We start from the raw sequence: 26,225 nt of genomic DNA, 5'->3' as shown, positions 1-26,225 counted from the left end.
TTTATATTTTATAGCTTTTGAGAGCAAGGCTGGGGTGAGCTGAGCTGCTGGGACACCTCTCCCTCCTTCCCAGCAGTGTCCTCCTCTCCAGCTCACCACTTCAGGGAGAACAAAAGTTCTTCCTCAGTCCATGCAAAGGAGCTGCTCCAATTTTTAATTGGACACAGACTGCTTGCTCCCATGTGGCAGTTCTGAATCCCAGCTCAGCCTCCACACCATGCCCTGAGGCCCTTTCCTTTGCATGCAGCCCAGCTCAGCTGCCTCCCTCCAAAGCTCTGCATCCCCCAAAACTGCAGCACTGCTTTTCCCAGTGAACAATCCCCTCCACCAACACATCCTGCTGCAGAGAGCCGAGTTGAGCTGACATTCAATGCTATTTCTTGCTGGCTAAGGCAACAACCCCATTCTGGTATTTTGTGGTTTATTTGCAGGACACACACAGGTTCAGCCCCACTGTTTCAGGTTTTCTTCTAGGTCCTGCAGTCCTGCTGCTCATCCACATTTGGAAATAAGAAGACGACTATGGAAATACTCAACTTCCAAGGAAGCTGTGGACAAAGAGGAGACAATATTCCAGCTACAACCCTGTGAGTGTTGAGGGCAAGGGGAGCTTTGTGCCTCTCAGGCACAAAGTTTCAGCCTGGCATGACCTTTGTTTTTCCCCAGAGTGATGCTGTTGACACATCTTTGCCTCACAAACCCTCAGAAGCCCCAGCCCATAGCTGCAGAGATGTTGCCCCCCATACTGATGCAGATCTGGGTTGCAGTTAGCACCTACCATTAGGAAAAAAGATATGGGCAATTTTCCAGCCCATCCTCCAACCTGCCACAATTCTTTCCCAATTCCACTTATGCTTTCCCAAGCACTCAGTGCTGCTGCCAGCTTGATGCCATCAGAAGCACAAGGGGCTCACTCCCTGTTCTGTGGCCTCTGCTGCTGGTGGAAGAACCAAATTGGACTTGATGCAAGACCAAAGCCCCTGGACCCTCAAATTAATTATGCTTCAGAGGGTGGGATAATTACTGAAATTAGTTTGAGACATTTCTTCTCTCTTGACCAGCGCATGCTGGAGAGAGCATGTTACCTGTAGAGTTTGTCCCAAGGATTTAATCAGCTTTCTAGGACATAGATCCCCAAATTCCTTTTATTTTGCACTTAGAGGCACTATTTTCACAGAACCACAGAACATGCAGGGTTGGAAGTGACCCACAAGAATCAAGTCCAAGTCTTAGGCCTGCACAGGACCATGCCCTAGAGACACACTATGTGCTTGAGACCATTGCCAAATACTTCTTGAACTCTGTCACTGTTGGTGATGTGACCACTTTCTTGGGCAGCCTGTTCCAGTGCCCAATCACCCTCTGGGTGAAGAATCTTTTTCTGACATCCAACGTAAACCTCCCCTGAAACAACCTTCAAGCCATTTGCATGGGTTCTGTCACTGGTCACCACAGAGAAGAGATCAGTGCCCCTTCTGTTCCCCTGATGAGGAAGCTGCAACTGCAATGAGGTTTTCCCCCAGTCTCTTCCAGGCTGAACAGACCAAGTGACCTCAGCCACTCCTCATATGCCTTCCCCTCAAGGCCCTTCACCATCTTCCTTACCTTGCTTTGGACACTCTCTAAAAATTTAAAAGCTTTTTTACACTGCAGTGAGCAAAGCTGCACACAGGACTCAGGCTGAGGCTGCAGCAGAGCAGAACAGAACAATCCCATCCCTGGCTGGTGATCCCATGCCTGATGCACCCCAGCAGAGTTTCCCACAGGCCACAGAACCCAGTACTCTGTAACACCAGGGCACCCACAGCTCCAGCTGCCATCTGAGCACACCACACCTCTTTAAACAAAGTAACATGAGCAGGAGGCATTTCTGCCTCCTCAGCAGCATGTCTAAATATCTATCATAAAAGCAAATAAACAATGATAAATATCGTTATCATAAGTGAGGGAGGCTGCTGACATCAACATGCCTGAGTGCCCACAGGGGCCAAGAGCAGCTCAACTGAGGGCAGTCCTGCTGCTGAGGCATTGTGACCCCTCTGCTCCATTTTCCAGGTGACTCTGCAAGGCAGCTGAACTGTTTTTTCCCATATTCTCCCTTTCACAAACCAGCAGAAAGGTGATTCTTTTAAGGAATTTACTGCCTTGGTAAAAAATCTGCAAATCTACAAAAGCAGAAAATCTTGTCACGTCTCCTCACAAATGGAAAAGGAGAACTAAATGAAATCCCACAGGGATGCTCCGGCTCCCTCAGTGTAACAAGGTTCAGTTTAAGCTGCTTGTTTCACTTGCTACATTGCCAGGGTTTAATCCAATTTGATTTGGGACACAAAGTAGCTGCTTTTTCACCCTCCGGGAAGCAGTGGGCACAGCCAGAGCAGGCCACGGCACTGGCCCACGCACACACACACATACACACGCACACACACCAAGCTGTGCTCATTTCTAGGCTCACACTTTGCAGATGACCTTTCCTCACCTGCAACATTTTTGATTATTTGTCAAAATCTCACCAGAGTCCCTTCAAAAGCTAAAGCACCAGGGTAGGTGCTACAGCAGCGTGTGGAGGCTTGGAGCTGGCTGCTTCCTCACCCGATGGATCACCAGAGTCCAACACCAGACCATCCCTGTTGGAGGGAGTTGTGGAGCCCAGCTCCAACAGCATGGCTGTCCAACTCCAGCCTCCTTCTCCCCACCAGCCACCCCCCAACACACCTCCACAGGGAGCAGCAGGGGCTGGATTGCTGCCAACCAAGCAGCCCCCACAGCCAGCTCTGGCCAGCACTGTCCCTCAGGCCTGCTTTCACAGAAACTAAATTTTAAAAGGTACTGCCCTGAAATAGCCTGGAGAAAAATATTAAAAAGTGCTCATACACAGCTAAGAGCAAAACCCCTTCTGCAGGAGCCACAGCACTGCCTGGCTGTGCCTATCACCTCACACCAGATTTACTACAGGAATTGCCAAGGGGCCACCCTGCACCACGATAACAAAATCTTCCTAGAGACAGAGGCAGAAATAGCCACATAGTGGCTCCGTGCCTGAAACGCCAGCAAAACAGCTCAGCCTCTCATGACAGCTGCCCTGCACAATGCAGAGACACTGATTTCTTTCATCCTTCCATCCCAAATCTGCCCCTTTGACTCCAGACAGAGATGAGCAAATATTTAATTAACACATTTGACCTTTTATCAGCGCTCAGTGCTGATGGCTTTCTGTACACCAGTTAGGTGTGCTTTCCTGCAGCCTCCTGCAAACTTGGGAGTAGGACAGTTTTACAAGGTTTCCTCACTTTGAACATTTTCTGACATACTAGGTTTGAAAACTGAGGATATGAAAGTGTCATCTTCCATTATTTTAATAGCATTTAAGTTTGTATCTCTTAGTCCTGCATGGTGATATAAAGTAGAAAACAAGCGTTAGAAATATAAAAAATCATAGGACTACCTAGAATATCAAAACATTTTTCATTCTTTTTCCTGTGTATGTTTAAAACTTTCCAGATTTCTTGTGGTAAGATGGGGTTGGAGTTGACTGAACCTAAATGATGCCTCAGAATAGCTGAGAACAAGAAGCTCATTGTACTAATATGGCAGAGAGCATCCTGCTCCTTCTGGTTTAGCTGTTACCAGAGACCTTCTCACAATATCATTCTACCAACCCTTAGTTCCTGATCATTGTTAAAATGCCAAAAAATCTCATATCTGTGAGTCATTTTCATTTAAAAGACGTTCCCTGTGTGTAGCCTGACCTTGCTCAACCCTTTTCTTTCCCCTCACCTGGCTGGATCAGGATGGTTCAGTGAGGACTCATTCACTAAATACCTTCATTATTTCAGCCTGAAGCTCAGTGTGACCTGGAAATAATACAAAGCAAGAGAAAACTCACCTGCATAAGGAACCCTTGGTAATGTTCATAAGACATCCAGTGAATGTCAGAGACCTATTTTCACAGTACAGCAGCACCAGTTATATTTGATAATAATAAACACTTTATTTTTACAGTATAAAAATATAGGAACAAAATTCTATACAGAAAAATATAAAGTTAAGTTGAGATCTTCTCAGTCCTTTTTAAGACAAACAGGATCACATCATGCAAGCCCCAGCCTTCAGCAAATAAAATTATCCTGGCAGCTGAAGTGGTGGCACTCTCAATCTGAATGGGACAGCTGCTGCTCACCACATCCAGAGGCAGAGGTGTGCCAAGGGACAACCTTCCAGCACAGGGGAACTTGTCCTGCAGCTTCCAATATCATTGCAAGTTTGACTTTGTTACATATAAAATGGAACTGATGTTCCCCTTCATGATCTGACCTGGAGATTTACAGTAAGGTGCTAAGAGAGCACCTGCCCACACATCCCCAGCTGTGATCCCACCCCACAGGTCACATTTACACAAACCAGTAGCTGCAGCACACTTACACAAACACCAGTTGTGGAGCTGTAAACTGTCATTGAAGGAAGACAAAAGGTCAGTAAAAACAAGCTGATGAAATCCCTGAGCTTCCACTGGTTCCTTAAAACAGAAAAAATCCAGCCCCCCTACCCCCAAACAACAGAAGCAGCCAGCAGTCTTTTCCAATGTTTTGGCTGTTTCACTACATTCCTGGCTTTAAGAAAGAACACTGTGGACTGCAGCAGCCAACAGTACAAGAACCATCTCCCTCTTCTTTACCTGTGCTTCTCCAGCACTATTTTCATTTTCCACAACCAAACTCTCCAAGATTGCTTGCAGGTAAAGCAGAAAAGAGAGAAGGGAAAGAAGGCAGAGAATTAAGGAATTACAGTGCAAATTATATGCTCATGGAAAAAAAAAAAAAAAACACAAAGGAAAAAGGTTCTCTGTAGATTTTTCAAGCCTGTTCTCTCCATGGCCCCAAAACAGGATCCATCCTTGCTAGGGAATAACTGCCAACCGATCCCAGACCTTCCACAGAACACTGGGAGTGTGCTCCCCATGGCAGTGAACTTGCTTTCACACTGTGTGTCAGCAATGCCACAAGATGCCTTTTCACCACCCAGCAATCACGGCAAACTTCCACAAGAAAGTGCAGTGAGAGTCTCAGGTCTTCAAGCTCCTCTTATTTTATTCATTTGTAGCAGAGATTTGAAAGTCCCTGTGCTGCATCCACAGCGGAAAAAAAAGTGCAAGAACACACTGGAGACACTCCAGGAACTATTGCTGTGCTGAGGCAGCTTGTGGAGTTTGACTAAAAAAAATGACAAAAGAAGAAATAAGGGCAGGCCTAAAGAGGAATAGAGAAGAAGAAAGGAATTGCTCTGGGCACCAGCACATCCCAGTTCCTCCCCACTGCCAGGAAGGTGCTGTAATGGATCCTGTCTCCTGTAAGCAGCAAGTGCAGGACTGAACACTTGTGTAGGGTTATCAGCAGCATATTTGAACAGTCTGTGGCAAGTGTAAGGACAGCTCACTGCCATTTATAGATATTCACTGACTTTTCTGTCAGAGTAGCCAAGAGGTGCCTTCGGTTCACTTCCAAGGGGCAGATATCCAGCACAGGCAGGTCAGCTGGCAGCTTCTGCAACAAGGAACCACTTCCAGCATCCCAGAGCTGTGGGAGGGACAGACAAGGTCAAGGACTGCAGGACTCTCCCCTCCTACCCAGAACAGACCATCCTCTCTCCAGAAAAGTTTTCCTCAATTTACTCATAGGATCCTTTCTCTACTTCCACATCTCACTTGGTCTTTAACAGCAGCACAATGTCACCCTGACCACCCTCTGTGACCCCACTCATGAGCTCTCACACAGCCTGTTGTCCATCTTCTGCATTTGGGCTGCTTTTTCAGGCAAAAGGCAACTTTGTCCTCTTCCCATCATCCCTAAAAAGCCTGCATCCTTTTCCCACAGCACTTACCACACTAACTACCCCACTGAGTCTGCTACACCACTCACAGGGCCCAGCTGTGCCACTGTGCCCAACCCCATTCCCCTGGGGGACAACAGGGGCTCACTGCCTACATGGCCTTTGATGGATGGGGACCACAGGCCTTGCCTAAGACTGGGAGTCCCACCCTATCAGGAATCTGCCTCAGCAGTACAACAGACCAGCCAGCACAGGGTAATGTGCATGACAATTCCCACCAAATCACACTGATGCTGTGACTGATAAGGCTTCTCTCCTAAGAACTGCAATAAACCCCTACACCACACTGAAAGGAGCAAGACATACCAGAGCAGAATTGGATGCCTCATCACCAGCACACACAAAGACACTGCCATCATCCTCTGGGCTCTGAAAAATGGCATTTTTGGTCAGCAACTTGCAAGTGGGACCAGCACTGAAAGTCTGAACCGGGTTGGAAGAACACACCACATCTTCTGAGCCCTCTGTCAGTGGGGTGCAAGTCAGTTCCATCATCACACAACGCATACATGGGTTATTTTTACCTGTGGAGTAGAAATAAAAAGGTAACTTTTGAAAAATATACTCACAGATAGGCTTTATCTGTAGGAATACAAGCAGCACCAGCCTGCAGCTGCCCCCTTTTGCTCATCCCCAGTTTTTCCCAACGTGCAGATGCTCATGGCTCTAGTAAGAGCAGATGCTGTGTTTCTGCTGTGCCCACAGCACCAAGGCTCCTGCTGAGCTCAGCCCAGGGCAGTGAGGAGCAGTGGTCAGAGGCTGCAGACACCCCAGTACTCACCAGGCCTGTATGTGGCCAGGCAGTGCCGTGTGTTGATCTCTGTCTGGAGGTCGATGCAGCCCCCGGGCTCCAGGGCCAGGTGGTGAGGCCGGTAGGAGTTGCCAGCTCTCTGCTCCCAAAAGCAGGCTCCCTCCAAGGTCCCAGCCAACAGCCCACCATAAGGCAGCGAGGCTGAGGCCATCCTGGGCAGGTAGGACAGTGACACCATGGGGCACCTGGAAGAGTCAGAACTGTCAGCTGCAGCTCTGCTGGTGCCCTGCTCGCTGCTGCAGAGCTCCAGCTCTCCAAATGCATGGCAAAGAAAGGGCCAAAGCAGGCTGGGAGATGGTCCTTCAAGCAAGGAGTGCCAATGGATGTGTCAATATAAATTAAATTGATTCCCAGAGTATAAAGCACAGAAGCATCAGTTTCACATCTCTTTGTAATCTGCGCTTTCAAAATTAAATACTAAACCCAGTTCCAAAACAAATTCAGCTCTTCTGTTTATACTGCACCAGTGGGTCTATTTCTGACCCTTGTGTGCCTTAAAAGGAGCACAAGTGCTTGGCACCTGCATAAGTCATATATAAACACCATACAACCTTATGAGAGTCTTCTCACATTTGTGCTAAATGTGAATTTTTGAACAAGAGATTCACATAATACAATTTAAACTACTGTAATTGTTGTGTTATTTATGGAAGAAGCTGTGTTTTACTTGATGGTTATCAGTTGAGAGCAATGATAAATCTTTCTGCCATACCTTGACTTCTGAGGGACCAGTTCTTGGACATGAGAGTTTGTGTCTCTCAGATCATAAATCATGACAGAGCCATTGACCAATCCAGCATAGACATAATTTGTATCATCAAGGCACCAGCAGCAGCTCCAGACAGGACGGCCAGTATTGTATGTCTGCACCACAGTGTTTGTTGCCAAGCTGCAGAAGAAAAGCAAATGATGGCCAGTTGCACAAGTATCTGCTGATGAGAAAACTGCATAATTAAAATAAGCTAATCTAGCTTTTTAAAGTCTTCAGACAAAAGCATCTCTCTTGAGACCGAATTCTCAATTGACTCCTCCTTTACTCCAGACATGAATCTAAAAACCCAAACAGAATAATCCCTTGGATATTGTCAAGTGATTTATAATTCTTCCAGGCCAATGCTTCTTTTTTCAGTTTGATCTTTGGAGACTGGGAGAGGAAATCTCACAGCAGGGTCTCAGCTGCCTTACTGGCAAGAGAAAGCTAAGTTACCTTTCTGGAAACAATTAGGAGAAGCAATGCTGGTGTAGTCCCGTAATACCACATATTCCTGAGATCACAGAGCTCATCTCTTCAGATTACATCTCTCATTAATTATTTCCTCTCCTTTTACACAAGAGGAAGAGTATTTATGCCTCAAAAGAATACAGTTTAAGCAAGAGTGAGACAGTGAGTGGCTAAGGACAGTTGAAAGTACATTTACAGTATTAATTATTCCTTCTACAAATCAAGTTTCTAAAGAAGAAGAGAGTCCACAGAGGGGCACAACCCAGAATAGCAGATGAAGCTGGTATCAGATCGGGATGTATTTGCAAAGGGCAGCATTGTCAAAAAGCATTTGCACACTGAGAACAGCACAGAAGACTGCACATATCAAAGTAACTCCGGATATCCTTTGTAACACATGTGCTTCTCCCTGGGGAAGGTGATTATGCTCAGCACTCCAGAGAAACAAGTAATTGCTCCCAGGTAAGTGTAAGGGGAACAGCTACAAAGATCTAGCTGGGGAAACAGGGAGTTTGATACCAGAACAGTGACTGGGTCAAAACAACAAGATGAAAAAAAACCCCCAAAACCAAACAAACTCCCAGTGCTATTTCAAACAACTGCAAGCCAGAGCAGGAGACATAAAAGCATCTTGAATAACTCTTTTGGGGACGGTGACTATGAGATTAGTAACTAGAGAAGAAAGATTGCTAAAGAAGGACTATTCTTTCAGAGGGAGACTGAAAAAAGTATGAAGATGCTGCTGAAGCCAACACCTAACTCCAGGACATTCTGGGATCAAGCACAAAAGCAAGAGGATCACATGCAGCCAACCAGGCAGTGAGAGGCAGATATAAAAGTGTCTGGCTCCTTGTTGCAGTGCCTGCTAACTCTTCAGATTAAACCATGAAAAGAATTATTAGCCCAGTTAAAAATCTGACACCTTGACTTGAGCATCAGACACAGTTTTGTTTACTTCTAACTAGTCTAGCACACATTTCAACATGGTTACAGGAAAAAAAAAACATTCTGTACATTTCTGTTGCAGGATTAAGTTCTGTTCATTGCTTCACTTGTGGGAAAAAACTGAGACTAATTAGTCAAAAAAACCAGACACTTATCCTGCCTAACCCAATAGTGACATACAGATTGCACAGCAATGTTAATATAACTCAATAAGAATCAATCAGCCTATAAAGTTTTGAAGCACTGTATGATTAAGACTGAAGAGCAGCAGAGCAGCAAGAAAACACACTCATAAACTGTAAATTCTAACAGGACTGGACACATTTTTCTCTCAGTCTCTGCATAATTAGTCTCCAACCCACTGCATTAAGTCTCTGCTAGCTCTAGAGAGCCTCTAACGCATGCTCAACAATGCTGTTTATGCATTTCATATCCCAGATGAATTCCATGATCTACAAGAAGTTTAAAATCAGTAAAGTCAGCATCAGTGCAGGAAAGGAGAAGCCCAGCCTAACCACCCCTTATTTTTGCTTTATGCTGTACAAGTTCTCACATTTCACATTTCCCTGCAGTAAGAAAACCAAGTGGACAGTAAATGTCATGTCTATATATTATGTTATTTATTCTCCATACAGTTGGCTGACCTGTGCTGAATACTTGTTTTCCATGGAAAAATAACCAGAGAGAGGTAGCTCCATGACACCTCCACCTTAAAGATGTAAAAGCATCAATAAGTCCTCCCCTCTGTTAGTTCCCACATGCAAGAAGAATATGCAAACCTGATCTTGTCTTTGCAGCATCTTTCAGAAAGCAGAACAGCAAATGCTGCAAGACAGAGCAAAATCCAACCCAACCTCCTGGACACAGCCAAACTGTGCAGGGACAGGCAGGGCTCACCTGGTGAGTTTGAGAGTGTTGTCCAGGGCAGCAGAGAGCAGCAAACCATCGGCTCGAGTGCCGAAAGCCAGGCCCCGGATCTGTTTGCTGTGGATGGGGATGTACTGGCTGCTCTTCAGGTTGGCCAAGCTCATCATCTTCACACCACAACCTGCCACAAGAAGGGTAAAGCAGATCATTGAGAAGCAGCACATGCACAGAACTGGTTATTCTATGCCAGAACTACAAAGTCTGTATTGAAGCCTGTGGTGGGATGAACATGCAAGTTATTTGCTCTTCTGGGTAAGAACTGTCACAAATCATTCTTTAATTCAGATGGTAACAAAGCTAAATCCTTAAGGATCCCAGTCAGCAAGGGCAAATTCAGTACCAGTGCTACAATTCTTGTTACAAGGCCTGCTGTTCTTTAGCCAGCTTCTTCAAAGACACTCTTGCACAGATAAGACCACAAAGAGCAGGATTACATGGCTATTTAAGAGAACAAGCATCACAGCAAAGAATGGGTACAGGTGAACTTAACCTGTGTGCTACAAGAGTCACCACAAAGCCTCCATTCAGACATTCAGTCCTGGCTACAAATGCCAGAAAAATGAGACCAGTTAAATACAGAAAAGCACTTTGTTATGCCTAGATAAGGCACATTAACCTCAAACCCATTAACCGAATAGAGTAACCCTCATCAGTCAGAAAGCATTTGGCAAACAAGTGCTCTCAGACTCCTAATGCCACATGCATTGCACTGAAACAGCCACTGGCACTGCTCCAGATGTCAGGGCACGGGCCCCTGGACATAACAGTGAGACAAAATCAGGGCTGCCTGTGACTTCTTGGCTTCCTATTTCCTCATTAGGGAACAGCATTCAGGCATTCAGATTAAAAGGAGTTTGCTTTTGGTTGGGGTTTTTTTTGTTTGTTTGTTTGTTTGTTTTTAAGAGTACTGACAAATTAGCTGCATGTGCATCAATCCACCTACAAATTGGGAAGCAGTGTTTCTCACTTAACCAATGGAAGCTTCTCTGCAGGCCCCTTCTCCTTTCAGAAGGTGCACCTTTGCAAGGATTACCAGACACATCTTTTACCTTTCTGTGGATGTGGCATTCCAGCAGGAGAGCTGCAGACCCTCTGCTAGGACTCTGCCATAGAAGTGCCAGGGAAACAAGCTCCTTGCCTAGGCAGAGGCTACCAATGCAGGGGCCAGATGAAGTATGGGGAGTCTTACAAGTATTCTCAGTCTACAAGGCACATGCAAAGACCAAGCAGAAAAGCAGGGACAAAGCAGAAATGACAAGAATTGTACTTCTGAACCTCCAAATGTTGGCTTGCTCAATTACCAGGAATAAAAGTAGACTGTGGAGAAGGCTGTGACACCACGAGACAGCCCAGTGAGTCACAGTATGCCATCACTCTGCAGTTGCCAGCCTGGGACACCAAGAGCACCTTTTCCAAGTGGTATTTGCGCTGGCTTTGGCTGGAGGGGAGGCTGCCTGCGAGGCAGGGCCGGGAGCTGCCGGGCTGCTGAGAAGTGCTCATGTTGTACTGGGCCACCAGGGCCTTCAGCTCCTGCAAAGAAAGGACCCAAAGAGCTTTAATACATCACCAGCAGTGTCACCTTCTGCTTCAGATGCTCCAACTGTACTTGTTCTCAGATAAAAAAGGGAAATATAGTCCCATTTCCATGCTATTCCTGAAGTACTATATTTCTAAGTTCATGGCCTATGACAGTGAGCAACAGAAGCATTCAAATACTGTGAAAATACTGGCAAAATGTATTCAAAGTGTGTTATTGTATATATTACACCCTGTGAAAGAGAGGACTGTTGGGCAACACATAAAAGCCAGTAACAACTATTACCAGATCAATGCTGCTTAGAAGGGAATGAACTGCCAAGTATTATGAGCTCCTAAACCACAGGAGAAAGTCAATTAAAAACATTTTCCACAATTTCCAGAATACCCCATAAAAAATAAAAGCCCAAGATTCAACACAAAGGGCGTTGCAGGAAACAAGTCAGTCTATTAAATGACAATGACCCTGTTCTTGTAAACCCTGTGCAGCAAATTCCAGGAACAACACAACTCTCAAGAGCTCCAGCTCTGTCTTCTACCACCTCCTCCCTTCTTTTCCTCCACCTCAACTGATGAATGCTCAAGAATATCCAGCAAAGGCATGGCCAAGAACAGCTTCTGTGAAGAACAAGGTATTCTTTGAATTCCTTTTTCTGCTGAGATCATCAGGGGTGAGGTGGGAATCAAGGTAGTGGCATCAGCGTATTGTGAGTCAACTAGAAGTGCCCCTTCCCAAAAAGTATTTTGACCATCATGTAATCCAAGGTCAAAATCAGACAATAGAGAATCTCAGGGATATTTAAGAGGGATGGCAAACTGAAGGAAAATTGCTACCTGCTTTCTGTTGTCTGAGCAATGCAGGTTCTGCTTCAAACACTATGTAATCTTTAAACAATTAAGGGTCACAAGAATGCTATTATGAATATATCAGTAATTGCAAGTCAGCCTCAATAGTGAACCAGCCACCACCACTTAACCTGCATTGAAGCAAAGGCAGCAATTTTCAGAAAGGCAAGATCAAAGTTCAAATTCTACATTAACAGTTATCAAGACCTATAACTTTTGGAAGCTGCTCAAGGGGAGAGCAGTTCTGATACTTTACAGAGGTCTGATGTCTTTGGCATCAAGCACATTGCAAATGTCCCAAGGGAATATAAAAATGTAAGGAAAAAATAAAAAGAAAAGGAAGCTGGAGACTACAGATTATTAGAGCAAGAAAAGACAAAACAACCTGGGCAAGAAGAAGGGGTGTGAGGGTTGTCAGGATGCTTATGATGAAAGCTGTAGCTTCAAGCTTAGAGTACGCAGTCAGTCTAAACACAGGTAACTTAGAACAAAGTAACTTTTAATCAAAAATTTAATAAACTCAGTATTTCTAAAAGGTGAGGGGGGGAGACCACAACCACTGGGGATCAGAAGAGATTAAAATGATCTGTTGCTCTGAGGACCTTACAAAAATCTCCTTGTCACCTGCACTCAACATTCAACTTTCACACAAGTTATTAAAAAGGAAACCAGACAATTAAAATCACAAGGATTATTAGTACAATGTTTACATTTAAACACGATGGACAAACCCAGCAGAACCAGGAAGTCTTACTGGAGGCACATTAGCAAGGTGATTAAAAATGTTCCACTGCAGACAAATTCCACTAATTGTGCTCAAAAGAACATTCTGTTCATTATGTAAGAGCCCATACTTCCCTTTAAGATGCTGTGCAGAGTTTTCCTGATGCCTGGTGTCAACTAATGGCCTTGAGAGCAGGCTCCTCTCTCTGCACATGCTATGACTGTCTCTAGATTTCAGCTCACCTTTGCAGTGATGACTGAACACAGTCACACCAGGGGGAAAGAATGGGTTATAGAGCAAAAGTCTTCCTCAGAAGTATGAAGGAGAAGTGGAAGAGCACAATGAATAGGAAAGCAAAACCAGCAGCTACAATAAATTCAGAACAGTTTTGAGTTATTAGGTTACAGCTCCAATAGCTGATATGAAGCTTTCAAGACAAAGGCAGGTATCAATGACTGTCACTCTCTGTTTCCCACAGAGCTCTCAGAGAAGCCACAGCTGGCACTGCACAGCCCCAGCCCTGCCTTTAACAGAACACAGGACAGGACAACCTCAAGCTGTGGTGCAGCACTGTGGACATTCCACCTTCCACCTTGGGGTTTGGGTTCAAACTCAGTCTAAAGGATGTGGAGCATTTCTAACTGGTTTCACTATAAACAGCAATGAAACATCAGCTTCCACTTCCCCAGGCATCAGTTGGAGGTAACCACAGATCACAAAGATGAACAATTTTTATTCAATAAAACAATTTGCCTATTTTTTTCCTAGAGATATTGAATACACTAATTTTTATTGATATTTTGCCATTCAATCTTTTTGAATGCTCTGAAAATTCTATTTTAAAAAACCTTTTCCATTACATCAAGAAACATTAATTGATCTCTGCAAGGGTCATAATTATATCTACTTTTTTCTCCACAGCAACATGCAGTCTCCTGTAATTTCCCTGCCAGTCCTCCTTTTCCTGCTCCATACCCAAACAGAGCTACTGCTTCCCATGTGCAAAAATCAGATCTCCTACCCCAGCTGATCAGTGATATTAATACTAGAAGGCAGAGAGAGCTGATTTATCATTAGCTACTTCTACTGAAAATGGTGGCAGGTTCAGGAGGAGTACTGCAGTAGCTCACATTTAATTCCCAAATTCTTTCTGCTCCCAAAGGAATAACATTAGGTAAAATAAGGTGTCAGCAGCATTTGTTCCAAACACAAGCCTGAATCTCTGTGTGGTGGGCAGGACACAGCTCAGCACAGTCCCCACTCCTGAAGACTTTCTTCCAGAGCTCTCCTTATCTTCAAGTTCATTTCCTCATGTATTTTCATATAGCTAAAGACTTAAAAACCATCAATTTCCTAGTCTCAATAACATTACATACTTCAATAACAAATTACAATGAACAAGACTCTTAATGGGTAAGAGCACAGAAAAATGCATACAAACCTAAAAAAAGATCATAGCTAGAGCCATGACTGCTGCTGGGCACAGCTCAAGTGCATGAGCAACAAAAACCCCTGAGCAGCTCAAACCTACACTGCAATCACCCAAGCAGGGCTGGGCTAGAAACTCCCACTCTAAATACTTCTGTGTAAGTAGTTACTTTACTCTATGACTTCTCATAAAACAAGGAGCTCATTAGGCATCTGCTCAAAATGCAATCAAACAAGTGAAAGACTTTTGTGGACTTCCTGCTTTTTTGCTCCCCAGTATATTGTTTACTTCCAGTTTATTCACAGTATAAACAAGCACCTTAAAATTGCTTCCAGCATTTGCATTAACCACTACAGTACAATGATGAATGCAGTAATAAATACTGAAACAGAGCTTAAAGAACACAGGGTACTTAATCTTTATAACATGTGACTTCAATTCAGTTAGACTGGATACTCCATCATTTAAGACCAAATGAATTGCAGGAAAACATTATGGACCTGCAATATTATCTTATTTGCATTTTTTTAAGCCAAAGTTTGAAGTGGACTAGTTTTTTATTAGTGATGATGAGCATATGGCTTCATGCAGGAATGTAGAGAATTTATAAAGCCTTATCTTATGTCACACAGGAAGACTTCAGCAAAGAGGATGTTGTTTAATGTACAGATATGAATAGCCAAGGCTATAAAAAAAATTCCAGGAATAAAGAAAAGCGTAAAAATAAGCAGGCTGCTAGAAAGTGAGAGGATATCATCTGCCTCATTCAACAAAAGGTAGCAAACTGGCAATGAAACAGACTCTTGGGAAACCTAGCACTGGTGGAATACACCAGCTGATTCACAGTTTGAAGCACTGGCAGAGTCCATAATTTATAGGAATCCTGAAAACGCAGCTAGGATGGGTTACAAAATATCTCAGTGTTGGATAAGCCAGAAGGAAGCAGTCATTCAACAACCCATAATTTACAGTCAGTAATTTGTGCCCTAAGAGGTGCCTCTCAGCAGCTGCTCAGGCCATGTACAGCCTCCCCTATTTGACAGGCCAGGTCCCAGGGCACCAGAAGGTGTTACATTGAAATGTTGACTAACCTTCAAAAAACCCCAAAGCCCTAGGGTATTTTTATTTTTGTTTTCTTTTGATTTTGCAAGTAGCTATGCCTCTTCACAAACTGCTTCTCAAAGACTCTTGACTAACTAGTGATAATAGATTGCACTGCAGGTTTACTACTGAGATTTCCAAAGCTTATTTTGATGCAACTACATGAAAGATGAGGAGACTAAGTCTGGTTCTTTATTACCATGCCTCCCCAGGCACCACAAAACCTGAGGGGGAACCTGCAACATCAGCAGCCAAACAACTCTAGTGCTGTGCTGCAAGTTTAATTAAGTCTTAAAAGCACAAGAAAAAGTCAGAGTTTTTGTAGCATGCATGAATATTCCAGCCCAGGATGTCTTTACCAGCTTGGGATGATTCACCAATTGAGTTTACTAAATCTCGATGATTACTAGAACTGGAATCCTGTCTTCTCACCTCTAAGGGAAGATGGAAAAGGCAGGCTGGAGAAGAAGAAACTCTGTATTTGTATTTGAGACTCACCTGGACCTGCTTGCGGAGTTTGCTGCATTCATCTGTGAGCACCTGGAGCTGCAGACGGCTCTGGGCAGATTCCAGCTCCGCCTGCCTCCGCAGCATTTGCTCCTTTTCTAAAGAGCTGCAGGAAGGAGAGGAAAGCAAGCCTTAGGCCTAGGCATTATCTTGGATACTTTTCTGAGGTGTCAACTCCTGCCCTCTAACTTTATCCCACCATAAGTCCTGTTCAGGCAAATCCACAGTCACAGAAAACCTGGTACTGCACTAACCCAACACATTCTCCTTGAGATATTCAGTTATGCAATTGTTCTGAATGACTCACTCCAAGTATTGTTCCAACAGCCTTTCTCTTCATCCTCTCCAAAAGCACTAATTTACCAGAGGAGAATGAAAGAGAAATCAATTTTCTTTCCCCTACAGAAACACTTAAGCAAATCCTATACCATTATGTCCATGTAATACACTGTGTCAGTATCATAGCACATCACAGCATAACTATATAACAACAAGATCTTCAAGCTTGTCTCTACTATCAGTAGCTAATCTTGTATTTTAGGAAAATATATCTGTACCAGACAAAATGATACAGATAAATTCTCTGTGAATGCCCATAAAGAAGACTCACTTACTACCTCATCCTGAGCCCAAAAGTGCATTCACACCATTTAGCAGCAGCATTTTGGTTAGGTTACTTGAATTTATTTCTCTTTCATACAGGCTTACATGAAGGAATAGCTAAAGTGGGGAAAGACACACCAACACTCCTTAAAATTAGCTGTACACTTGGTCCATGTTGCCCACTGCATTCTGTACGTCAAAAGCTGTAATATTCCAGTTATTTCTGTCATTCATGTGCAGGGAGCTCTAGCTTGCCTAAGTATTTTGCAAATGCACAGACCTAGCCTTGAATGTTCCAAAGCACAGAATTCTGTCATTTCCTTAGAGGTTCCAAAGCACAGAATGCTGTCATTTCCTTACAGCTTTTTCATATGATTTTTTTCCCTGCAGAAGAAACAGGTGAAATGCCTATTTAACAATCACAAACACATTCTTTATGTAAGTACCCAAAGCCTGAAGGCTGGTGGGTTTTTTGAATGTGACAAACAAACCCCATGATCCTATAGCTAATTTAAGATTATGTGCAAACAAGACTAATGCATGCACACACACATCTCTGCTCCACTCTGGCTGTGTGCCAGAAGGCAGCCACTGCCAGCAGCTCCATGGACCCACTGACAGTCACTGCTCCCTGCCTTACAACAAAAACAGGAGGCAGAGAAGGGGCAAGGCATGTGGGGAATGGCTGCAGTGAGGTTCTGAGACACAAATAGAAGTAAGGCAACTTCCCCTTCATGAGAGATAACAAGATTTACACATCCAACTGTCTTCCCTGCTTTTGAAAAAAATAATATATATCATTTATTTTTCTGTGTTAATGCAGTGAAAGAAGCATCACCCTTCTAAAGGTACACTTCAAACACCATCAGGGTGTGGGAATCTGGAGAGAAGAGAGATTCTTCCCTTCCTGACTGTTACTCCTCAGTCATTTCTGATCTGTAATTACCAGGATAGTGAGGCTTCTGTTGAAAGACTGCCTTGAAAGAACAGTGGCATAGTTATAGACAAGTGAAGAAACCCCAATTAAATTCTATTCAACACAAGACTTAGAAGAACTCAGGTATCTGCAGCATTTTCATTTCAGAATAGTATCTGTGACAGCATCTTACTGAAAAGAAACGAGTCCCCATTTTCATACCTGCTTTTCCCTTTTTCAATACAAAGTCTACATTTAAGTTGGAAAGGGAAGTGGGAGTCATAGTAATGCTTGCTGACCTTTTGCTAGTAAAGCTACATGAAGAGTTTGACAAAGCAAGATGGAAAGTGATTCATATGAGGTATTACTCTGTTTAATGCATACAGAAAAGGTGGCAGAAAAGGTCAGCTATTCACTCCCCCTGCATTCCTAACCATGCCTTGCTTTTCCCATCTAATGATGAATTAGCAATATACAGCTTTTTGGCATCAACTTTGCATGTCCTCCCATGATAACATTTCAGGATATAGCACAAGACAGCTTTTGCTGTTTCAGGGCCACATAATGCAAACTCAAGAATTCTGTTCCAAAAGAAAATTAAGACGTGCAACGCAGCAAGGCCTTGGCTCTTTAAGGTAGCTACACTCCTGAAAAACCCCAAGGGAATGCACAAATTGCTTCAGACCATGCAGGAAATGAAAGCATGGAGCAGCAGGAGAGGGCAGCTGTCAGTGCAGGTACCTTCAGGTGCAGACTCCGTACCTTCTCATGCGCTCCTGCTCGCTGGTGTCCAGCGCCTTCAGCGTGCGCGCATACAGCACCACGATGTCGGAGCGCTTGGCCTTCTTGTTGCACTGAAATCAAACACCAGCTCAGGTCATCTACAGGAATTTAATCATCCAAACTATGCATCCCTGAGTCCCTAGGTATGGTTTTATTTAGCTCTGAAATGAGGAGCTTTCTCCTGGAAAACAATGCCACAAACATGAGTATGTTTGCAAGGTGCTCCCTCATACAGACACCAAAGCTCTAAAGTTGCATGTCCTGCTGCACCTTTAATAATGCATCTCCTTGCCTCCCCCTAAATGCATTCTGCTAATGCACCAGCAAGGCAGCTCAGTCAGGTAAGTTCCAGGGACAAAAAATCCCAAATCAGACAAAGAAGTGAAAACAAAAAGATCTAGAACAAAATACAGCCCAATCTCAGGTCTGAAAACACCAGGACTTGATGCTTGGCCAACAGACAAGAATTTAGGAACCCTTGAGCTTATTCCCAACTCTTATTTCTGTGCTATATTCCTTTAACCACATTTTGCAGGCCCAAATCCATAGAAGTGTTCCAGTGTTGCATGAAACATTGACATCTCACTGGCTTCAGTGACACACAGGGAGTCAGATTTCAATAATTTCGTGCATCTAGCTGCAATCATTTAGTACATTATATTCACCTTAAAAAGAAAGCAAGTTAGAACTTGCAGACACCATTATTTCTTCATAATTTCCTCAATCATTCTTCATAATTTTGCAAAATAAGTTTGTTTTGCAAATATTCTTTGTTGATAAGAAAAGAGGCAGGTGAATACTCATATGGAGTAGCCTCAGCTAAACATTAAATTTCTGTGTATGCCTCAAATGCAGACCTGTCTGTTACTTAGCAGCACAAAGTTATCACAAGAAAGTGTCTCAGAGTAGAAAACTTCCCTCCCTTTGTAAAAACTGCAGTAAATGGCCAAGACAGTTTTCCTGGCAGCTAGCAGCTGCCACTGGCAGGATCAGGAATGCTGCAATTTCACAGCAGCTCACACTCAAGCCACTTAGTACACAGACCATGCACAGCAACTTTGGGCCATTCAACCAGAGAATGCCCAGTTGCAAAGGAGGGGGACTGAAAATGAAGGAAAGATGATTTAGCTTCAAGGTTCTCTCCAGAGCAAGTTCCCCCAGGAACTTTTTAGTCTTTGTATCATTGGAAGAAAAAGAGGGAGCAAACAACCCTTGAGATGTTAGTGTTTGAGAAGAAAGCAGTCACAAAATTCCAAAGAGTAAATATGCCAGGCAGGTCTCTCAGAATTCTGTCTGGGCCTGAACTGGGGGAGGAAAAGCTTACACAGAATTGACAGAGGTAAGAAAAATCAACTTTGGGCCTTTGCTATGGCAACAGGGATTCTTTAGGTTTAGTCACAGCACACGTCAACAGGAAGTGTCTTGTTGAGAGGAGGGAATCCTGAAAAGTCAAGCAAGAATACAGAAACTCTCAAAATGACAAAGCCAAAGGAACCCTGGGCTTCCAGCCACTGACTCAGAAAGTGCCAGAACTGAATCCTATTTACAAGGTACTCATTGACCTATTTTTTGTCAACATTCCTTCATGGAAAAAAGGAGTAAGGAATGGAAACACATCACATAGAAGTGCAGACCTCATCGAAGGAGATCAGTACTAACCATGGAAAGAAACCCTTCAAAAACTGATTTACCACTTGCAAAGGGACATTGGAAGATGTAACCTGGTTCTCAGTTTGCTCTCTGCCAGCTTCCTCAACAACCTGGTCCTCTTAAAGGCTGCAAAAGCAGACGCAGCTCAAAACAGAAGATTAATCAACTGAAAACTGAATTAGATGATCTTCAGGGTCCTTTCCAACCCTAACCATCGTGTGGTTCCAAAACAGTTCTCAGACACATTTCCTGTCCAATAACACAGCCATTATGCTTAGTTAATTGTGTCAAGGAATCCATCTGCCATTTCCACTCCAGGTGGTTCTCTCCAGGATCAGACTGGGCCATTCTGAAACCATTTCCAAGTTTAGCACTTGAACTCTCAAACCTTTACATCTGCTACTCACAAATGCTCTACTTCAGGGAGAAGATCCAAGTCATAACCCATCCTTTAAAGTACTGCTAGTTGTTACTGTCCTAATAACATCAAAATAATGATGGGGTTTGTTACTTCTGACAGCAGCTTCATGCAGCAACCAGCTGTGACACTCACAGTGACCACATCTGAGGCACAAGTTAGGCACACATATTAAGTGCTTTAAGTGCTTTCCAGTGCACATAACAGCCATTTTACCTGAGGGCACTTCCCTGCCTGTCCCTTGAGCCACCTCTCAATGCAGGTGTAGCCAAAGAGGTGCCCACAGCGCAGCGCAGACAGACGGTGCTCCCCAGCATTGGTCCACTGCTCAAAGCAGATGGCACAGGTATCTCCTTCCTCCTCATCCAGAGGGGCAACAGGAACTGATGCCTCCAGTTTCTTTAGTGGAGTTGTCTAAGATTAAAAATACAACACAACTGTTTCAGAAAATGCAGCATTCATCACATATAATCTGTTTCCAAAAGCATTTAGTTCACCTTACTTGCTTTTGCTGGACTTCAGGTTCATCTTCATGACTTTCATGTACTGCAGAAGCTTGAGACAAAGCTTGAGGTGGCTCTGCTTGGACCTGACTGGAAACTAAAGAAAGCATTGCTTAAATAACCTGATTCGTAAGGGGATGAAAAGGACTTTTCCTGCTTTGATCTGAAATCAAAGTTAAGTAGTGACACAGCACAGGTTACTTATAAAGCTTCAGATCAGTGCCCTGGACACATTCTGTGTGTAAGGCCTTCTATATATGAGCAGCAGTGCTGAAAAAAAATTTATGTTTTCTTTTATGAAAAGCAACAGAATTTCAGTGAAAAAGGAGAGGTCTGTTAAGGACAGCAATTGTTATCAGAATTTTCTGACCTGCACAAAACAAACAGACCTGGTCTATAATTAGGCTGATGTAAGATTATATTCCTGCATCATTATGCCCTGAGAAAGACAGACACCAATATCAGAAGCTGCTTTGCCAAGGGATCTAAGCATGCATATTTCATGTGCCAAGAAAGCATTTCCCGTATGCTGCCTGTCCATCCACTCTGACTTCAGCACTTTTCCAGCTGGTAATTGTCTGAACTACCAATTCTGCTGCTATTCTCCCCATGTTTTTGTGGTGAGCCTCTGTCAGCCCATCTGTTGAGGCATGGGCACACTGAATTGCTGTGTGGAGATCACCACCACTAGCACAGTAAAAAAGGAGCAAAAATCACTGCCTCCCCTCTAGCTCCTGACAAACACGAGTTATTAATCACTTTTAGTAATCAAGGCACATATTCTCCATCCAGTGGAAGTATCACCTAACCCTGGCTAATGTCAATAAAGTTTTCAGCCTCTGTGATTCTGGGCTGTAAGAGGAGCCACTGGCTTATATAAGCAAAAGGGAATTCCAGAAAATCCAGCACAGAGCATATGTTCACACAACAATATACAGCACTCAACAGCTTGAGCTCCTGTCTAGTGTAAAACTAGCCCAGAGCAAGCAGAATGGATCTGTTCAAAAGGAACCTCACAGATGTACCCTTTAAAAAAAAGGTAATGAGGTGGGCTGGCCAATCAAAACCAAAACTGAGGGCAGAGAGTCAATCATAAGGACATTCCTTAGAGACTGAAGTAAAAAGATATTCTTGTTCTTGTATTCTCTGGGCATCAATAACCTTGACTAGCAAGTTAACTATTTGTCACTCTTACATAAACTGTGCATGTTAATCACAAAAAATGTCACTGAAGTGTGTGTCAGCCTGTGAACACGAGTTTAGATAATAAATTGTGAGACAGAAAGAAACGAGGAAAGAAAAACCAAAAAGCACCTCCATCTCCTCAGCTAAATGTCACACAGGAATGAAAAATCAACTGAAGCACACTGAAATGTCAGATAATTAAAAAATACTGAATCAGATCCTTCTCTGAAACGACCATCATCTTGCTCATGTCCAAGCTGTGACATGATGTCTTCAATAGCACTCCTTAATAATACATGGGAGTGGAAGCATGGCAAGCAATAACCTCTAAATTTAAGTTACAAATAATCCTGGAAACTTTCAGAATAAATAGCAGTCTGCAAACACAAAAAGAGTGTATTTAACACTATGGTAGCAATCACCCATTGCTGCTGCTGCTGCTCTCAGGAGCTGCTTGCCAGGAAGCCGTGTGGCAGCAGCCTGCTCCTGTCAGCTGTGGGCACAAAATCTCTGAGCACCGTCTGTTGAGAGGCTCGAGAGGATTTCCCTGCTGAGTTTTCAAACAGCAAGAGAAGTGTCTGCAATCAGGCTCTATGCAGCTCCAATACAGCACAAACCTCCTGAGCTCGCTGCTGGAGGAGTCTCTTGGGCTGATGTTAACAGTGGTGCTGCTGCCTCCTCCACTGCTTCCTCCTCTTCCTCCTCCTCAGAAGTGCTGCTGTCAGAGTCACTCACTTCTATTGTCTCGGCTGGGTGCTGTGCCTGGGTGTCTCTCACAATTCGGGGGAACTCGGGGTGTGGAACTGCTCCTGCAGGTGGCTCTTGGGTCCTACTGAGTTGAAAGTAATGGTCCAATGCTGCCCTGAGTCCAGAAATCAAGAAACAAAAGCCACAGTCATTTCAGGCAAGATAAAGGCTCACCAAGTTTCCCCATGAATGTTTGCAGGAAAGTTCCCAGGCTTTGACTGCAGCAGGAAGGTGTCACTGTTATCAAATCAGGCCTTCTCTGGTAGGGGGGCAATCACATAGGATAGACCACATTGGGAACAGTCAGCAGGATCAGCAACAATCCATATTGCTCAGTTCAAAGAAAATCTTCTCATTACAAAAATGATATTGCCTTCTTTTGGGGGAGAATGGGATGGTGGGGTTGGAGAGGAGAAAAACAGAGAGAGTATCATTCACTAATAAGCCTAAGGAAACTCCTAATCTGTCTCTCCAACCCTAACTCAGCCCTGGTTCCTGGAGGAACTGGTACTGGGAAATGCAACTTGGATCAGAGCCTCATTCCACCGACTACTTTCTGCTTAGTCTTTCTACTTTCCCTCTGCTTTTCTACTGGAACTTCACCCCTAGACAGAAACATCCTCCCCTCTCCCCTCATCAGCTCAGCTATCATCTCAATTATCCTTCAGATTCAAAGGAGTTTCTCAGGTTGCCTTCCAGCCCTCACAACTACAGTGACCTTCACGGGCAATCTGAGGGCAAACAATATAGTTGTGTTTAACCAACTAGGAGGAGAGGAGCTTTTGGTCTTGCTGAATTTAAAAGCAATGCTTCAGTTAATTATAATTTCACCCTTGACATGTACAAAAGATAGAATGATGAGAGAAAAACAAAAAATAAATTTGGATTTCTTTCTGGCTGCAGAGCATCCCCACTCATCCCCCTTTGATCCCATCGAAATGGTATTAAAAAAATAAAATACACCAAAAAAGCCCTACAGAAAAATATCAGTTTGTGTGTTTGTGAAAGTTTCTGCAGCAACCATCACCAGCAAATGTAATCAGGCAGAGCCCAAATCAAAGCTGAAATGCAAACCAGAGCACAAGCTCCACTGAGCTAAATGCTGGCTGGAACTGCTGAGAATCAGTACTGCTGCAGGAATCACAGACAGGAGTCTGGCTGTGCAGAGGGAAGAGCAGCAGCACAAGCTCTGCAAGCAAAATTCAAAATGTAGAAGGGCTCAGAAGCCAAGATCACCCCTGCCAACATATGAAACAGGAGGATTCACTTAGCAAGGGCAAAGAACCCGCCAGAAGAGACCAAAAGTCGCTGTGCTATTACTGAATTTAAAAGGTGAGGTACCCTGGCTTTGGCCCTAGCCACACACCTGGGCTGGGCTCTGTAAGAGAAGAAGCAAGGAAGTTTTGAACTGATGCTGGGCAGCTCAGACCCGATTTCACTTCTGCCTTACCTGGCACCGATTGTCCTCTGGGAGCCGCCGAGTCTCTGCTGCCTGCGAGCTCTCCTGGCCGGGGGGCGCTGTGTGAGCGGCGGCCCAGGCAGGGGCTGGGGCTGCTCCAAGGGCCCCTGCAGCCTCTGCTGCCCACCGGGGGCCAGGGCAGGGCCCGTCTGCAGCTCCGGCTCTGCAGCTGCTTCCCCCGCACCAGAACCGGCTGAGACAACAGCACCGGCGGCAGGGAGAGCTGCGGCGCTGCCTCCTCCCTCCCCGAGCACAGCGATGTGGGAGGAGAGCGCTGGGTGGCCAGAGGGCTCCGGGGCAAGCGTCGGCAGGGTCCCCACCGAGTAACCAGCCACTGGGTGGAGATCAACCTCCATCTCTTCTTGAGCCATTTCTGCAAGGAGTTGAACAAAACTCGTATTTACTTACAAGTGTACTCTACTTGTAGCCTGATGGTAGCAAGAACCAGGTACAGCACTCAGTGACTAAAAATGCTTTTAGAATTCAGAGTCGAGAGAAAATTTGTCCTTTGCAGCAGAGCTAAATCACAAGTCAATACTCATATGTGAGCTGGGAGCACCCTCCCAGAGTCCTGGGCTCAAAGTCTTTGGCTCGACAGCAGCTAGCACCAAAGGCACGTTGCAAAATCAACCTAAATAAGCACTTGGATGAGTATGTAAAGTTAATGTTTTCTTGCTGCCATCATTTACTTGCCAAGTAAATTCACGTGGATCTTGAAGAACAGTTGGAAACATCTGAGACTCTCCCAGGTGAGCAGCACCCACAGACACAGCCAGGAACAAGCTCTATGACACAGTCCTTTGCTGCACTGCTCTCTCGACTGACATCCAAGTTTCTCCAGAAAAAATTGCCTTATTGTAACAGAGCATGTGACCCTTACCCACAGTTACTGAACAGCCCTTCAGGTATTTATCAACACCAGGCAAAACCAGAAAGGGCAGAGCACATGACTGAGACATTACTGGTAGCAAGTTATCTGCAGCATCAGCATTTGTGGATCCAAATTCAGCCCAAGGCTGGATAAACATGAAATCTGCAGTAAAACTGCAAATATACCAAGGGTGGTTGCCCTTCTACATCTTTCGCATATGGATTTCAGGTTACCTCCAGAACAGGAGTACTACCTTAGGGTTTGAAGAAAAACAGAGTGCATTTTGTGCATTATTAATTCTCATGCTGCAATCAGCCACCAAATTAAGAGCACTTTGGTCACACTGCTCTTACAACACAAAAAAGTTCAAGATTGTCTCATTAATTGAATGAACAGATTCATCAAAAACTCAAAAGTCCTTTATTGGAAGAGGTGTGTAAATTAAATTCTGCAAGCTGCTGGAAATCATTCGCATTCTCCAAAAAGTACTTAAGCAATCATAAACTTGAAAAGCCTTGGGAATTGCAGACTTTAGCACTATTCAGAAGCCCAAAGCACAAACACCAGTTTTACCAAGCTGGTAAAACTTACCCTGCTAGGGCTGCATAAAGAGAACAAATGCTAGTTGTGTACAAAAAGTAGCTAGAAAATGTATACAAGAATGAATCAAAGAGGTTGTACTAAGACTCAATTATTTTTTGGGGTATCTTAAGAACTTCTATCTTATGAATTTCATCATTCTTATCCTGATTATCAATTCAGCCTAAGCTAGGCCAAAATAGATGTCACCACTTCCCACCAGTACAGCTGCGTGGCCAAGATACAGCAAAATTCAACAATCAAGTACCATGTTCATGATAGAATTGCACCCAAAACCATAATAAACCCTTTATTTTCACCACATGGAATCATGATGTTAAGGGGTTAAAGATACAGTCGCAGGCAGCCCTGCCAAGGGCAGGGACACCTCCCACCACCAGCCTTATCCAGCCTGGCCTGGAGCACTTCCAGGGTTGGGACATCCACAACATCCCCAGGCAACAATGTTCCATTGCCAACATAGCCTGTGAGATTTATAAAAACGTTAATATTGGCATTTTCACGGCTAAATCTTGGAATCTGGCCCAAAGGATTATCCAGTCAGGCCTTCCTGCAG

At 44.1% G+C, this 26,225-nt stretch overlaps 1 protein-coding gene across 1 annotated transcript; it reads right to left on the bottom strand.

Moving 5' to 3' along the window:
* Nucleotides 1-4,060: 4,060 nt before the first annotated feature.
* RFWD3 (ring finger and WD repeat domain 3) lies at nucleotides 4,061-24,569 on the bottom strand. The gene is made up of 12 exons (XM_059481495.1): nucleotides 24,190-24,569; nucleotides 22,610-22,854; nucleotides 20,807-20,904; nucleotides 20,521-20,718; nucleotides 18,216-18,307; nucleotides 15,926-16,040; nucleotides 11,093-11,321; nucleotides 9,762-9,912; nucleotides 7,410-7,586; nucleotides 6,668-6,882; nucleotides 6,193-6,410; nucleotides 4,061-5,573 (listed from the first exon to the last, which is right to left on the bottom strand). Exons 1-12 carry the CDS (start codon nucleotides 24,567-24,569, stop codon nucleotides 5,430-5,432), a joined length of 2,262 nt encoding a protein of 753 aa, XP_059337478.1. The 3' UTR covers nucleotides 4,061-5,429.
* Between the last annotated feature and the right edge of the window lie 1,656 nt (nucleotides 24,570-26,225).

Source organism: Ammospiza nelsoni, chromosome 13, assembly GCF_027579445.1.
Source record: "Ammospiza nelsoni isolate bAmmNel1 chromosome 13, bAmmNel1.pri, whole genome shotgun sequence".
NCBI lineage: Eukaryota > Metazoa > Chordata > Aves > Passeriformes > Passerellidae > Ammospiza > Ammospiza nelsoni.
This window is presented reverse-complemented; position numbering and strand designations above follow the sequence as displayed.